General features: G+C 39.8%; 1 protein-coding gene across 1 annotated transcript in view; it reads left to right on the top strand.

Annotated features, from left to right (window-relative positions):
* Positions 1–13,553, top strand: part of TDRD1 (tudor domain containing 1) — a 77,661-nt gene that overhangs the window by 39,395 nt on the left and 24,713 nt on the right. The window contains exons 12-17 of the mRNA XM_006162761.2: positions 4,588–4,755; positions 4,878–4,985; positions 5,508–5,678; positions 7,181–7,420; positions 8,230–8,367; positions 12,794–12,904. Of these exons, the coding sequence (XP_006162823.1) occupies positions 4,588–4,755; positions 4,878–4,985; positions 5,508–5,678; positions 7,181–7,420; positions 8,230–8,367; positions 12,794–12,904 (936 nt within the window). The remainder of the gene's footprint in view (positions 1–4,587; positions 4,756–4,877; positions 4,986–5,507; positions 5,679–7,180; positions 7,421–8,229; positions 8,368–12,793; positions 12,905–13,553) is intronic.

The raw sequence follows: 13,553 nt of genomic DNA, 5'->3' as shown, positions 1-13,553 counted from the left end.
CCTCTTTTGTGTATTTTTTACTGGTAAGCATAAGCACTTTCTGGAAGATTAAACACACACACATACACACACACACATACACAGTCTAGCTACTTTAGCCACTAAAATATACAAGTATTAGAATTTCTAGGAGCAAATACTATGACCTTTACTTGTTTAATTACTTCTTCCTGGGCTGGCCTCATAACCTAGTGGAGCCACATCCCACATGACTTGACAACAGTTTGAATCCTGGCCCTGGAAGTTTGAGAAATATGCTGGCCATGTTTGCACACGTGCCCCAAATTCTGACAGGAATTGGGTGTAGAAATGGAGAAGGGATTGTAGTATGACCATACCCATTATGTAGTTATTTCTCTCCTCTCTTTCTGTGTGTGTCCTTTCAATTCTCTCTCAGAAGTGCCTGTACACTCTGGCAATTAAAACAAGAACAATAAAACTCCTGCTTATTGCTTAATGCAGCATCACACATACTAGGTTGTTGGAAAAGTCATGATGCGTTTTTCTAAAATGCATCATAACTTTTCAGACAGCCTGTACAATAAAAGCGTTCAATATATAATTTTAAAAAAATCATATCTTAGAGGATCTTCTGATTGACTCATATACCTGAGAGGGACTGTCAGTTCATCCACTCCACCTGTTTTACAAGGGAAGAAACAGAAACTGATGAGACAGTGGGTAAGACTTGGGAAGGTACAGAACCAGAATCCAGGCCCGCTTAATCCAGTTCTGTGCCCTTACATGCTACACAGCTTTCCCTGGGAAGTAACAGGGTGGGAATTCATTTTTCTTGCCACCCTCATTTATTTTACTTTAGATTTTTCTGAAACATTTAAAAGTGTATTTTTTACTTCTAGTTCTTTTCTTACCTTTACCTTTTTTTAATGTTTTGAGATCATTGAACTTAACCTTGGTGTGTTTGGGGCCAGTTTTCCATTCTAATGGGATTTCTAATGTAACTACAAGCATCTCTTATCATACACAAAGAGCAACCGTTTCTGTTTAGCACATCCCCCTTCACTTGTATGATCTGTCAGTTTCTCCTTGTCTTCAAAGAGGCTATCAAGGTCCATGGTGAGATTCTATTTCTCTAATAATCCTATAATGTTTTCTGATTTTGGACTGCATTGAGTCTACTTGTGAGTCCCTGAGACCTGAAAGTTAACAACTTCTTTGTGTCTGAGAGGCTGCTCCCAGCAACTCTGTAGCCATCACCTACAGATCAAAACAAATATATTGAATTACATAGTAAATGCTATGGATACTATTTGGATTACCATGAGAAAAAGAGAAAGAAGGAAAATTGAGAGGCTCCTGAACGTTTGAAGAACACAAAAGAGATGATTGGTCTGAAGGCTAAGCTCTATCATAAACAGTGCCATGCTGAGAAAACACAAATGAAGAAGACTGTCAAGATGCATGAAAAGAGAAACACCAAACTAAAGAATGATGAAAACACTCCACAAGGAGCAGTACCTGCCTATCTCTTGGTCAGAGAAGGACAGTCCCAAGCTAAAGTATTTTCCCATAGGATTAAACAAAAACAGAAAGAGAAAGCAGGAAAATGGGAAGTCCCTCCACCCAAAGTTCAAGCCCAGGGAGAAACTGAGTATTAAAAGTTACTCAAACAGGAAAGAGAAAGGAGGAGGCATATAAGAGGATGATAAAACTCTGCTTTGTTGGAGATGGCTTTACTAGAAAACCACCTAAATATGAAAGATTCATTAGGACAATGGGCTTACGTTTCAAGAAGGCCCACGTAACACATCCTGAACTGAAAGCCACCTTTTGTCTGCCAATCCTCGGTGTAAAGAAGACTCTCTCATCCCCACTATGTATAACTTTGGGTGTGATCACCAAAGGTACTGTCATTGAGGTAAACGTGAGTGAGTTGGGCCTTGTGACACAAAGAGGCAAGGCTATTTGGGGGAAATATGCCCAAGTTACCAACAATCCTGAAAATGATGGATGCATAAATGCTGTCTTACTGGTTTGATAGCAGTTGCATACAAGTAACTTCTTGTAATTTTTGAACGTGATACACCAATCTGGAAAACCACCATGACTATGATGTTTCTGAATATAGTCGGTCTTACATGTCTGCAGTCATCAATAAATTACTAAGTTGTACAAAAAAATATTAAAGTACCCTCGTTTTACAAAAAAAAAAAAAATCCTATAATATTGTGGAGTATCTGTTTTCTTGTATTTCTGGGTTAAAACAATGAAGTTGACCTTAGTTTTATCCGAATACTATCTTTTCCTTAAAGTAGTAGTTTTTCTCTGTCTTTCAGGATTCTGTTTCTGTTGGTGTCATAGTATCAAAATTCTTTTTTTTTTCTTTTTAATTTGACCAGAGAGAGACAGAAAAGGAAAGTGAGAAACCAAGCTGCCAGGTTCAGGACTCAAACTGTAGTCAACCATATGGAAGTCCAGTGCCTTAACCACCACACCACCTGCCGGCCCTAGTATCTAAGTCTCAATCCTAAAAATGTATCCCTTAAGACATTTCTAACATTGTAAATGCTAGGCAGAGCAAGTGAACAAGAGAAATCACCGCCAGGAAGATGGCTACATTGCAGTCTCTTCTCCAATCTCCTCTCGAGATTTTGGTCACACATCTACATGTGTCTAGCAGAATTCTCAAGCTGCCATATCCAGGACTCAAACTACATAGCTGACCATGAGGGATCCAGTTACCTTAACCTTCTTGCCACCTGCTGGTCACTCTACCTTTTCAGTTCTGTGAGTTTTTTTACGTTCTCATTTGCTACCATTGTATATTCAAGGCCTCTTCTCCTTCAGAATCTTGTTAGCCCAGACTTTCTTCTCTTGACTATTTTTTTTTTAAGATTTTTTTTTTCTATAGAGTGCGTGCGCTCGCCAGAAAGACAGAGAGAGACAGAAAGCGAGAAATTACCCCCCAGGGGGGATGGCCACACCACAATCCCTTCTCCTTCATTCTCCTCTCTGGATCTTGGGCACACATGCACATGCACCTGGCATGAGTTTAAGTCATTGGGTCCAGGACTCGAACCGCGGTCGACTACGTGGGAGTTCAGTGACATAGCCATTATGCTAACTGCTGGTTCCATGACTTGTTTTCTATGTCTATTCCCTTTCTCTTTTTGAGCAAGTTCATGCTTTTTTAAAAATTTTGATTTCTGGGCCATCCCATGATATCAGGTTATGGAGTCAGATCCCACATGGCCAGCTGTGTAGATTGAGTCCCCAATCTGGAGGCTTGAAAACTCACTGAGTGCTTACCCCAAATCCCTAAACGAGGGAGAGAAATGGGCAAGAAGAGATTGTGAAATGACCATGCCCCTTGGGGTGTGCTCTCTCACTCTGCCCCTACTCTACATCTCTCCAGTGAGCTCATGTGCCCTCTGGCAAAAATTAAGAAAAAATTAAGTAGTCCATTATGTCATTTTAAAAATAAATGAATGAGGGGGGCCAGTAGGTGGCATGGTGAATAAAGGCACTGGATTCCCACGTGGCTGACTGTGGTTCAAGTCCCAGACCTGGTGGCTTGCTTTCTCGCTCTCCCTTTCTCTCTCTCTCTGTCTCTTTCTGGTCAAATTAAAATAATAATAATAGGAATTAAATAAATAATTATTTAAAATAAATAAATGGAATTTTGATTTCTAATTAAATTTATTTTATTAAAATAAATGGTTTCCTGTGGGATTTAACATTTCAGTCTGAAATGGGTTCTAAGTTGATATATAGAGGATGTATATTCCAAATTACATTTTCCTTTTTTTTTTTTTGTAGGTTTTTGTCGTAGGGTGCAAGAGCTCCCCAGAAAGAGAGAGACAGAGAAGACAGTGAAAGGGAAAGTGGAAAATCACCCCCAGGGTGGATAGCCATGCTGCAATTCTTTCTCCTCCATTTTCCTCTTAGGATTTTTATGGGCATGCACACACATGCACCCAGTGTGATTTTCAAGTCACCAGGTCCAGGACTCAAACCACAGTTGGCCATGTGGGAGTCCAGCACCTTAACCAGTATGCCACTGCTGTCCCAAAAAACAGTTTTAACAAAAAACTTTGTAATTTATTAGTTCATCAGGAAAATCATGGCACCTTTTTGGATAGAAAAGGATAGAAAGATATGTCCTGACTTTCTCAACCTCATAGATCTGAATTTGGTTTTTTTGCTGCTCATTTTCTTCCTTGGGATTAATTTAGCTTTTGGTAACACAGAAAACTGTCATAATTGGGTCCAGCAGGTGGTATGATGGTTAAGGGTGCTGGACTCTCCCTGGCTGACCGTGGTTTGAGTCTCAGACCTGGTGACTGGCTTTATCCTTTTCTCTCTCTCTTGCTCTGTTCCTCTCTGGTCAAATTTAAATAAAGAAATAAAGTTAAATAATTTTTTTTTTAAAAAACAAAACTGCCATTATTACAAATAGCTCTTAGGAAGAAGAAACATCATGAGCTCTCTTGACTGCCATCTTCCAAAAGCCTCGACCCAGTCCTATTCATATTCTCTTTTTCTAAAGAATTAAAGTATACTTTTTTTTTAACTTATGAAATCAGACTGGCTTATTTTTTTGTTTTTTTGTTTTTTTTTGATAAGGTGATCTTGAAGATGCTGGGAAAATGATAGCTGAAAACAAAATCGTTGTAAACAAAAGTGACCTCATCCCCAAAGTGTTAACTTTAAATGTAGGTGATGAGTTTTGCGGTGTGGTTGCCCACATTCAGACTCCAGAAGACTTTTTTTGTCAACAACTACAAAGTGGCTGTAAGTCAATGTTCTTAATTTGTTACGCCAAGATAACATACTTGAAGAGACTCAACTTGCGAAAATAAAAGCAGTGCATAGATGTGTATTCCTTTCGTTTAAGATGTGATCTGTCCCTACAGATAAGCTCGCAGAACTTCAAGCATCCCTTAGTGAGTACTGTGGTCAAGTGTCTCCACGCTCTGATTTTTATCCAACCATTGGTGATATATGTTGTGCTCAGTTCTCAGGTAATTACATTTTTTATTTAAAATTGAGTGAAAACATTTGAAATAATCTTTGGTTTACCTTGAGTGGTCTCTGCTTGAGGGAGGAGGTCCAGTGGCCCCATGGAAGGGCAGGTAAAAGTAAGCCTCCAGGGAATTGATTGATGGGCTGTTGGCGTCTGGTTGACTCATACTAGTAGGCAAGTGTTATAAAATTAGCCCGGCTTGATACCTTTGTGAATGGTTTCTATTGATCAAGACCTTGGAGAATCACACGATTCATCTTAATGAGCTGTTTATTAGAGAGACAAGGCAATGAAAAGTTTAATGATAGCAAATGATGTATTTAGTGTAGTTAACTATTGATAAAAGTTACATTTTTGGAGTTAAATGCTCCTGTTAGAGTATCAATGTTTGGTAAGTATATGTTCTGTAAAACATGATATTCTGTTAAATGAAATCTACAAATGACCATCTAATCTGGAGAGGAAAAGTTTTTGTTTGTATCTGCATTGGAAAGTCATTTGCTGGTCTCTTTTTTTTCAGAGGATGATCAGTGGTACCGGGCTTCTGTTTTGGCTTATGCTTCTGAAGACTCTGTGCTGATTGGATATGTAGATTATGGAAACTTTGAAATTCTTAGTTTGACAAGACTTTGTCCCATAGTTCCAAAGCTGTTGGAATTGCCCATGCAAGCTGTGAAGTGTGTGCTGGCAGGTACGGAAATATGGCTTCTGTATTCTTAAACTGTTAAAACCTAAAGATGAAAAAAGAAACCTGAAAAGATGCATGAAGTAGGGAAGGGACCAGCAGTTAGTGTAATGGCTATGTCACTGGACTCCCATGTAGTGACCACAGTTTGAGTCCTGGACCCAGTGGCTTAAAACTCACACCAGACGCGTGTGTGTGCGTGCCCAAGATCCCGAGAGGAGAATGGAGGAGAAGGGATTGTGGCATGGCCATCCCCCCAGGGGGGTGATTTCTCGCTTTCTCTCTCTGTCTCTCTCTGTCTTTCTAGCGAGCACACATGCCCTATAGCAAAAAAGCTTCTCCCCCCCAAAAAAGATGCATGAAGTAGGGAAAATCTGCTTTCAAACAATAAGAGCATTATGATTGTATACTTAGAAATTACTGTGTATGTACTTTGTCCCTCTGGGATCAGGAGTTTTTTGGTTGATAAACTGGTTTCAGCAACCATCATTAAGATGTACTGTCGTTTAACGAGTATTAAATATTAATAGGATGTTTACAAGTTTTTTCTACTAGCAATGTGTAATTTAGTAATTACACATTTTGCAACATATCCCAAGGAAATGGTTTTGGATGTGTTGCAGAATGTATTCATACTGGGAAATACTTCCTTAAGATGCACTCCCGGGGTGGAACACTAAGCACGCCTCTTTTCATGTTTGAGATGTATGTTGTGCATTGTCTACAGAAGGAGTTGAACTAACTTACTCACCAGAAAAGTATGGAGGAATAAATGTCTTCACATGTTTGTATACCAGAGATATATCTCTATTGTATCTCATCTTAGCCAATTTCAATAAGCTGAAAGCGGAATCATTTCAATTTGTTTCATGTCCAGTGAGGCTGCACATTTGTTTTTGGAAAATTATTTGGTTCTTTTACAATATTTTATTAATTGATTTAGTCTTGGAATCATGACTTTGTAAGTGCCATTTCAGTGCTGTTCTGTTAAGTGCTACAAATGTTTAATGTGTTATCTAGGGACTCCATACTTCTTTCTGGATTGATATTTTTGTTTGATTTGTCTTAAACGTTTTTGAGGTGTAATTGACAGACCATACAACTTGCTGTTTTAGATGTACAAGGTAGTGATTTTTGGTTAATTTACTAAATTCAGCCAACATTACCATCATCCAGTGTTAGAACATCTCCATCACCCCAAGGAGTTCTCTTGTACTCCAAGCAAAAACTAATATGCTTTCCATCTCTGTAGATCTGCTTTTCTGGACATTTTATATGAATGGAATTAGGAATTTTTTTTTTTTCAGAGACAAGCTTTTTACAAATTTTCTCATTGTTAATTTCATCTGTTTTCATATTTAGAAAATTCTCTATTTAGGTGGGACTTTTGATCCCGTTTTTGTAATAGAGTTCTTGTTTAACTGTAGGAATTAGTTAAATTTCTAAATGCTTATACTATAAGAATTATTTTAAGATTTTAAAAATAATTGATAAATTATTTTGCCTAGGAGTAAAGCCATTATTAGGAATTTGGACTCCAGAAGCTATTTGTCTCATGAAAAATATCGTACAGAACAAAATGATCACGGTGAAGGTCGTAGACAAGTTGGAGAACAGTTCTCTGGTGGAGCTTCTAGACAGATCCGTGACGCCGCACGTCAGCATCGCCAAAGTTCTCATAGATGCCGGCTTCGCTGTGGAAAAGGGGTTGGTGACGGAGAAGCCTAGCAATGCGAAGGAAGCCAGTGGTGGGTAAATGCCTGCAGAGGATGTCCATGCTGGAGTTTAGATGCTTCTGTAAATGTGTGGGTTCTTGTACTGTCCCAGCTTTTTAAATTAAGCATTCATCTAACTACATTTAAGAGTGTGTTTAAAAACTGAAATTTTGTTGAAACGTTTATGGTTCACTGACAGCCGAGATGGATCAGATGCGTAGATTTAAAATTCAGGGAGGTGATTCCACTGAATTGGGTCCTGCTCATTTGTCCATCCTTCCTCCTTCCCTCCCCTCGCTCCCTCCCTTCCTTCTTTCCTTCCTTTAAAAAAAGGTGGGGGGGAACCAGCAGTTAGCGTAATGGCTATGTCGCTGGACTTCCACGTAGTCGACCGTGGTTCGCGTCCTGGACCCGGTGGCTTAGAACTCACGCCAGGCGCATGTGCGTGCGTGCCCAAGATCCCGAGAGGAGAATGGAGGAGAAGGGATTGTGGCATGACCATCCCCCCTGGGGGGTGATTTCTCGCTTTCTGTCTCTTTGTCTCTGTCTGTCTGTCTGGCGAGCGCACGCGCCCAATAGCAAAAACATCTCAAACAAAAAAAAAAAAAGAAAGAAAAGGTTGGGGGGGGGATAAAATTCAGGGAGGTAATGATGGCTGTAATGATGGTTAATTCTAAGTCTGACTTTAACTTTCCCGTGAAGTCACTCGGGATATCAGCAGAAATTCGGTTCTTCAATGAAAGCAGATTCCTCAGCAAACCCCCATCCTCTCTGCTCTTGCTGTATCTTACCACAGCACTGCTCAATTTTTTTTTTTCCAAAATGCTGAATTGTTTTTGCAGGTCCCTTAAGTGTAGAAGGAAAAGTAAATCTGTTGGAATGGACATGGGTTGAACTTGCTGTTGACCAAACAGTGGATGTCGTGGTCTGCATGGTATATAGTCCTGGAGAATTTTATTGCCATGTGCTTAAAGAGGATGGTAAGTCAACTCCTCTTATTTATTTTTTAATAGATACGTTGACATAGATTCTAGTTTAAGATGAGTTTGTCACTAAGTGATAAAAGTGCTGTTTCTTCCAGAAGGGCCAAGTGGTTATTAATGTTTTCAGGAAACATTTGATTTTATTTAGTTGACTTTTATTCTGTTTTAAGACATTATTTCTTTCTTTCTTTCTTTCTTTTTTTTTGAGAGATTTTCGCTATGGGGCACGTGCGCTCGCCAGACAGACAGAGAGAGACATTAGAGACAGAAAGCAAGAAATCACCCCTCAGCGGGTATGGTCACACCGCAATCCCTTCTCCTTCATTCTCCTCTCGGGATCTTGGGCACGCACGCACATGCGCCCGGCATGAGTTTTAAGCCACCGGGTCCGGGACGCGATCCGCGGTCGACTACGTGGGAGTCCAGCGACATAGCCATTACGCTAACTGCTGGTTCCCAAGACATTATTTCTATTGCCAGCAATCTTGCTTTATATTTAAGCCAGTTTAGAATTTGTAGATTCCCCCCCCCCCACTTAAACTTTAGATTTGTTTCCTCCTGGGTTTTAATATCCATTCACATGTTTCCTAAATTTACTTTTGGAATTAAATTTAATTGTGGATTTAAAGTATAACATACATAAAGGAGTGAATGAATACTGTAGCATGGTGAATTATCACAAAGACAATGCCTCTGTGTAAGAAAACCTCTAAGTCAAGAAATAAAACTTTAGCAAAGACCGGGCGTTGTGATATACATCTATAATAATGACTCTGGAGGAGGCATTGGGAGGATCCTGAGCTCAAAGCTGGCCTGGGGCAACCTCGCAAGACTCTAGGTAGAACAGAGCAGGGCATTGGCTCTGTAGCCTAGTGGCTAAGAGTGTGGGCTCTCGCATGGCCTACGTTGCTTTGAATCCCAGACATGGCGGCTTGATAGCACACTGGGTATATGCGCACGTGTGCTGCATGTCCCAGCAGGATGGAGACTAGAATAGGATTGCAGCATGCCCATGCCCCGTGGAGTGTGCTTGCTTTCTCGGCAAGCGCACACATCCTTTCGCAATCAAACAGAAACTGTGATCATGATGGTGTGTGTTGTCATCTCACCTGGGAAAGGAAAGAGAAATAATATTACTAATGTCATGGACGATTCCTTCATATTTTCTCTTACTACCCCTCTCTTTCAAAAGTAAACACTATGCTGCCTTCTGCTAGCCTAGACGAGTTTTCCTCATTTTGGACTGTACATAAGTGGGATGGTGGCACGTGCTCCTGTGGGCCCTGGTACTCTCCTTTTTCTACATGGTGGGACTGTTGTCACATGGAGCAGCAGCTCATTCTTCATTGTTGTATAGCGCTCTGTTCTGTGAAGGTCTTACAGTTTATTATTTTCCTTCTGCTATGGAATATTCGGCTTCTCATTTGGGCTATGAGATGATGTTGATATGGAACATCTTGAACAAATTTGGTTCCCATATGTATTTCCTATATCTAGGAATGCAATTACTGGGTCATAAACGGGTATGTGTACTTTCAGTGTGGGTTGTGGAATGTCATTTCCAAAATGTTTATGACAGTCCTCAGTTTTAGACTTCTGGTTGCTCCACATCCTCACAAACACTTCGTATTTTAAGTTTTAGCCATTCTGGTGAAGATTATTGACTTTATTTTCTCCAGATCTTAGTTTTCACCCCTCTCAATGAGGATAGTAAATAGGTAGTAACTAAGTCCCTTTCTGACTTCCAAGTCGTGAAGTCTGTCGTCCCTTTACTCAGAGTCGTCTGGTACATAGGCCACTACTGCACATATGATAAAAGTGAACATTTCCAAATTCCTTTTACATTTTTATAGTTGACTGTACAAACATGGTATAAAATTCAAGTTTTAAAAGATTATGGGTTAAAAAGGAAGCTTCTTAGTTCTGCTTTTCAGTTTTCTAAATATCCTTCAGCCACCCTATAATTTTTCTAAGAATCTTTTTAGAGGTCATCTGTATATATATTTGTATGTATGTATTCATTTATGGGTTCATAAATGGTAAAACATTGTAAATGATTTGTGTCTTTACTTTTTTTCCCTCTTACTCTTAGCATCCTTTATCACATAGTGTTTTATTCATTCTTGTTCCTTTTATTTTTAATTTTTAAAAATGGTTTTTATTGAGGTGGGGGGAAGAAGAGACACGGGCACTCTGGACTAGTTCTCACCACATTGCGATGAACTGCCAGCCTTCTAGCCAGGCATGATCAATGGGAGTGCATGGGCCCCGGTGTGCTTTGGGTCAGCCCCTGTTCCACACTGCAGTTTTATACCTGGCTCCAGCATTGCCTGGTGCCGCACCTCCTGCACCTCCGTGGTTGGGCCCATTCTTTATAACATAGCTTGTATTTTGGAACGGTTTTAGATTTATAGAAAAGTTGCAAAGATGTGGAGAGTTCTGTATATCCCTCACTTAGTTTTTCTGTAGTTAACACCTTACATAATTATGATACATTCATTAAAACTAAATGACTAACAGTAGTATAGTGCTATTAACTGAGCTCCAGACTTTATCTGCATTTTGCTGTATTTCCCACTAATGCCCTTGTTCTGTTCTAAGATCCAATGCAAGACACCACATTGGTGTTTGGTTTTCATTCCATTCTTTTTCGTGGTGTTCCATTGTGTAGGTTACCCTAATTTAATTAGCCTAGGTGGGGCTAAATAGAGGAATAGTCTTTCCAAACTTTCATTACTGAAACAAGTCCTTAAACTCTGATTTTACTCTGGGAGTATCCTTGGGACAGATTGCTAACATTATAATTGATAGATCAAAGAGTAAGTCGTGCTTGTGCATTTGAGACCTGGTACCCTTCCAAGATCAGCCAAGCAATTCCCCAGCAACAGCATTCAAAGGTGTCTTTTTCTACACCATTTCCAATTGCCAGAGGTGTGTTCTTAAGCTTCTTTTGACCAATCTGAAAGATGAAAATTCTAACTCATGGGACCAGCAGTTGGCATAGTGGCTATGTTGCTGGACTCCCATATAGTCAACCGCAGTCCGAATCCCCGACCTGGTGGCTTAAACTCATGCCAGGCGAGTGTGCGTGCATGCCCAAGATCCTGAGAGGAAAATGGGGGAGAAGAGATGGCAGCGTGGCCATCCTTCCTGGGGGTGTGATTTCTCACTTGCTGTCTTTCTGGTGAGTGCATGCACCCTATAGCTAAAACCTCTCTAAGAAAAAAAAAAAAAATCTAACTCACTGTAATTTAGTTTTCATTTGTGTGAATGAGCTTTTGTCACATACTTAAAAAGGCATTACTTTTCTTCTTCCTACTGGATCACACCTATTTATCTCCTAATGTTCTCTGGTCTGTATGTTTCTGAGCACATCTGTGCTATTTTCTTCAGTAGCTCATCTTTCCATTCCTCTTCTTGGTTAGACTGCAGCCCACCAGGTGTTTTCTGGCTGCCAGATTCTGCAATTCTGTACTTTGTTTCAGTTCCTTCTGGAATGCCCCATCCTTTCTGTCACAGGTGTTCCATTTCAGATTTCTCCATGAATCCTGCAGCACACATGGCTCATGAGTTCTCCACATTTCCTTAGCATACATTATCTGTGCTATTTCTTTTTTTAATTCAAAAATTATTTTATTTAACTTTATTTATTTGAATTTGACGAGAGAGGGACAGAGCAAGAATGAGAGAGAAGGAAAGTGAGAAAGCAAGCCACCAAGTCCGGGATTCAAAACACGGTCAGCCATGTGGGAGTCTAGCACCCTTAACCACCACGCTACCTGCCGGCCCTGATCTGTGCTGTTTCTTGAGTGATTGTGTTTACTCTTTCACGACAGCTTTATGTCACTTTCTGTATAAACCTGTATCGTGTATCCTTGACCACCTACAAAGCTCATGATCTGGTTTATACTACTAATAATGCCATGGTTGTGTCTGTTGCCCAGTAAATTGTAGGTACTGTGTTTATTGAGAGTATTGACTAAATAACGGGCTATTTGCCTGATAGTTTTTTTCTTTTACTTTGTCTGAAAGTACACGTGCTTGCCAAAGAGAAATGGAGAAAAAGGTAGAAAGCATCCCCCAGTGGGACGTGGTCACACCACAGTCCTTTCTTCTCCACTTCTCCATCCCGTCAGGAATTTAGGCACACATGTACTCGTGCCTGGCATGTTCTTCAAGCTGCTGGGGCCAGGATTGAAACGAGCTGGCCATATGGGAACCAGCACCCTCACCCACTAGGCTACAGGGCCAGCCTTTCGCCCAGTAATTTCTTAAGAAGAAAAGACATTTGGTCAACTTAATAGTTGTTTGGGGATGTACCTGAGGTTTTTATGATCCAAACTTTTTCTGACTTCAAAGGAAAATGTATGTTCTATATTTTGAAAATATTAAATGTCATATGTTATATGCCTTACATTTTCAGCTTTAAAGAAACTCAAAGATTTAAACAAATCACTAGCAGAATTTTGCCAGCAGAAGTTGCCTAATGGTTTTAAGGCAGAAGTAGGGCAACCTTGTTGTGCCTTTTTTGCAGGTAAGTTGCAATGTAACCTTGATTAGAACCTGTTGTTTGTTGATGATCGGCCATTGTTTATAGTGCACATTTTCTTCCCAATGTTAAAGTGAATATTTTTCACAGCAAAGACTAAATGAATGCTTAAAATGTCATGTATTGGGGTTGGCAGGTGGCGTGGTAGTTAGGTGCTGGACTCCCACATGGCTGACCTTGGTTTGAGTCCCAGACTCACTTTCTCTTCTCTCTCTCTGCTCAAATTAAAAAGTAATAATAATAAATAAACTCAATAAAATAATTCTTTAAAAAAAGTTTAAAATGGCATGTATTGGACCAGCAGGTGGCATGGCAGTTAGGACACTGGACTCCCACATGGTTGACTGTAGTTCAAGTCCCATACCTGACAGCTTGCTTTCTAATTTTCTCTCTGTCTCTCTCTGGTGAATGCATGTGCCTTATAGCAAATTAAAAAATAATACTAAATAAAATTAAATTTTTTTTTATGTCAGGTATTTGTCCTGTGTCTCTTTGTTATGAAGAACCCTGAAATGATAGTTTCTTGCTTGAACGTTGTTCAATATTCTTTTTATTTTATTAATTTTTTTAGAGAGAGAATTTTGCATAAGGCACATGTGCTTGCCAGAGAGACACAAAGAGAAAGTGAGAAATC

This window comes from Tupaia chinensis, unplaced genomic scaffold, assembly GCF_000334495.1.
Source record: "Tupaia chinensis unplaced genomic scaffold, TupChi_1.0 Scaffold140534_1, whole genome shotgun sequence".
In the NCBI taxonomy this organism is placed as follows: domain Eukaryota; kingdom Metazoa; phylum Chordata; class Mammalia; order Scandentia; family Tupaiidae; genus Tupaia; species Tupaia belangeri.
The sequence above is the reverse complement of the archived record's forward strand: the minus strand, read 5'-3'. Positions and strand labels throughout refer to the sequence as shown.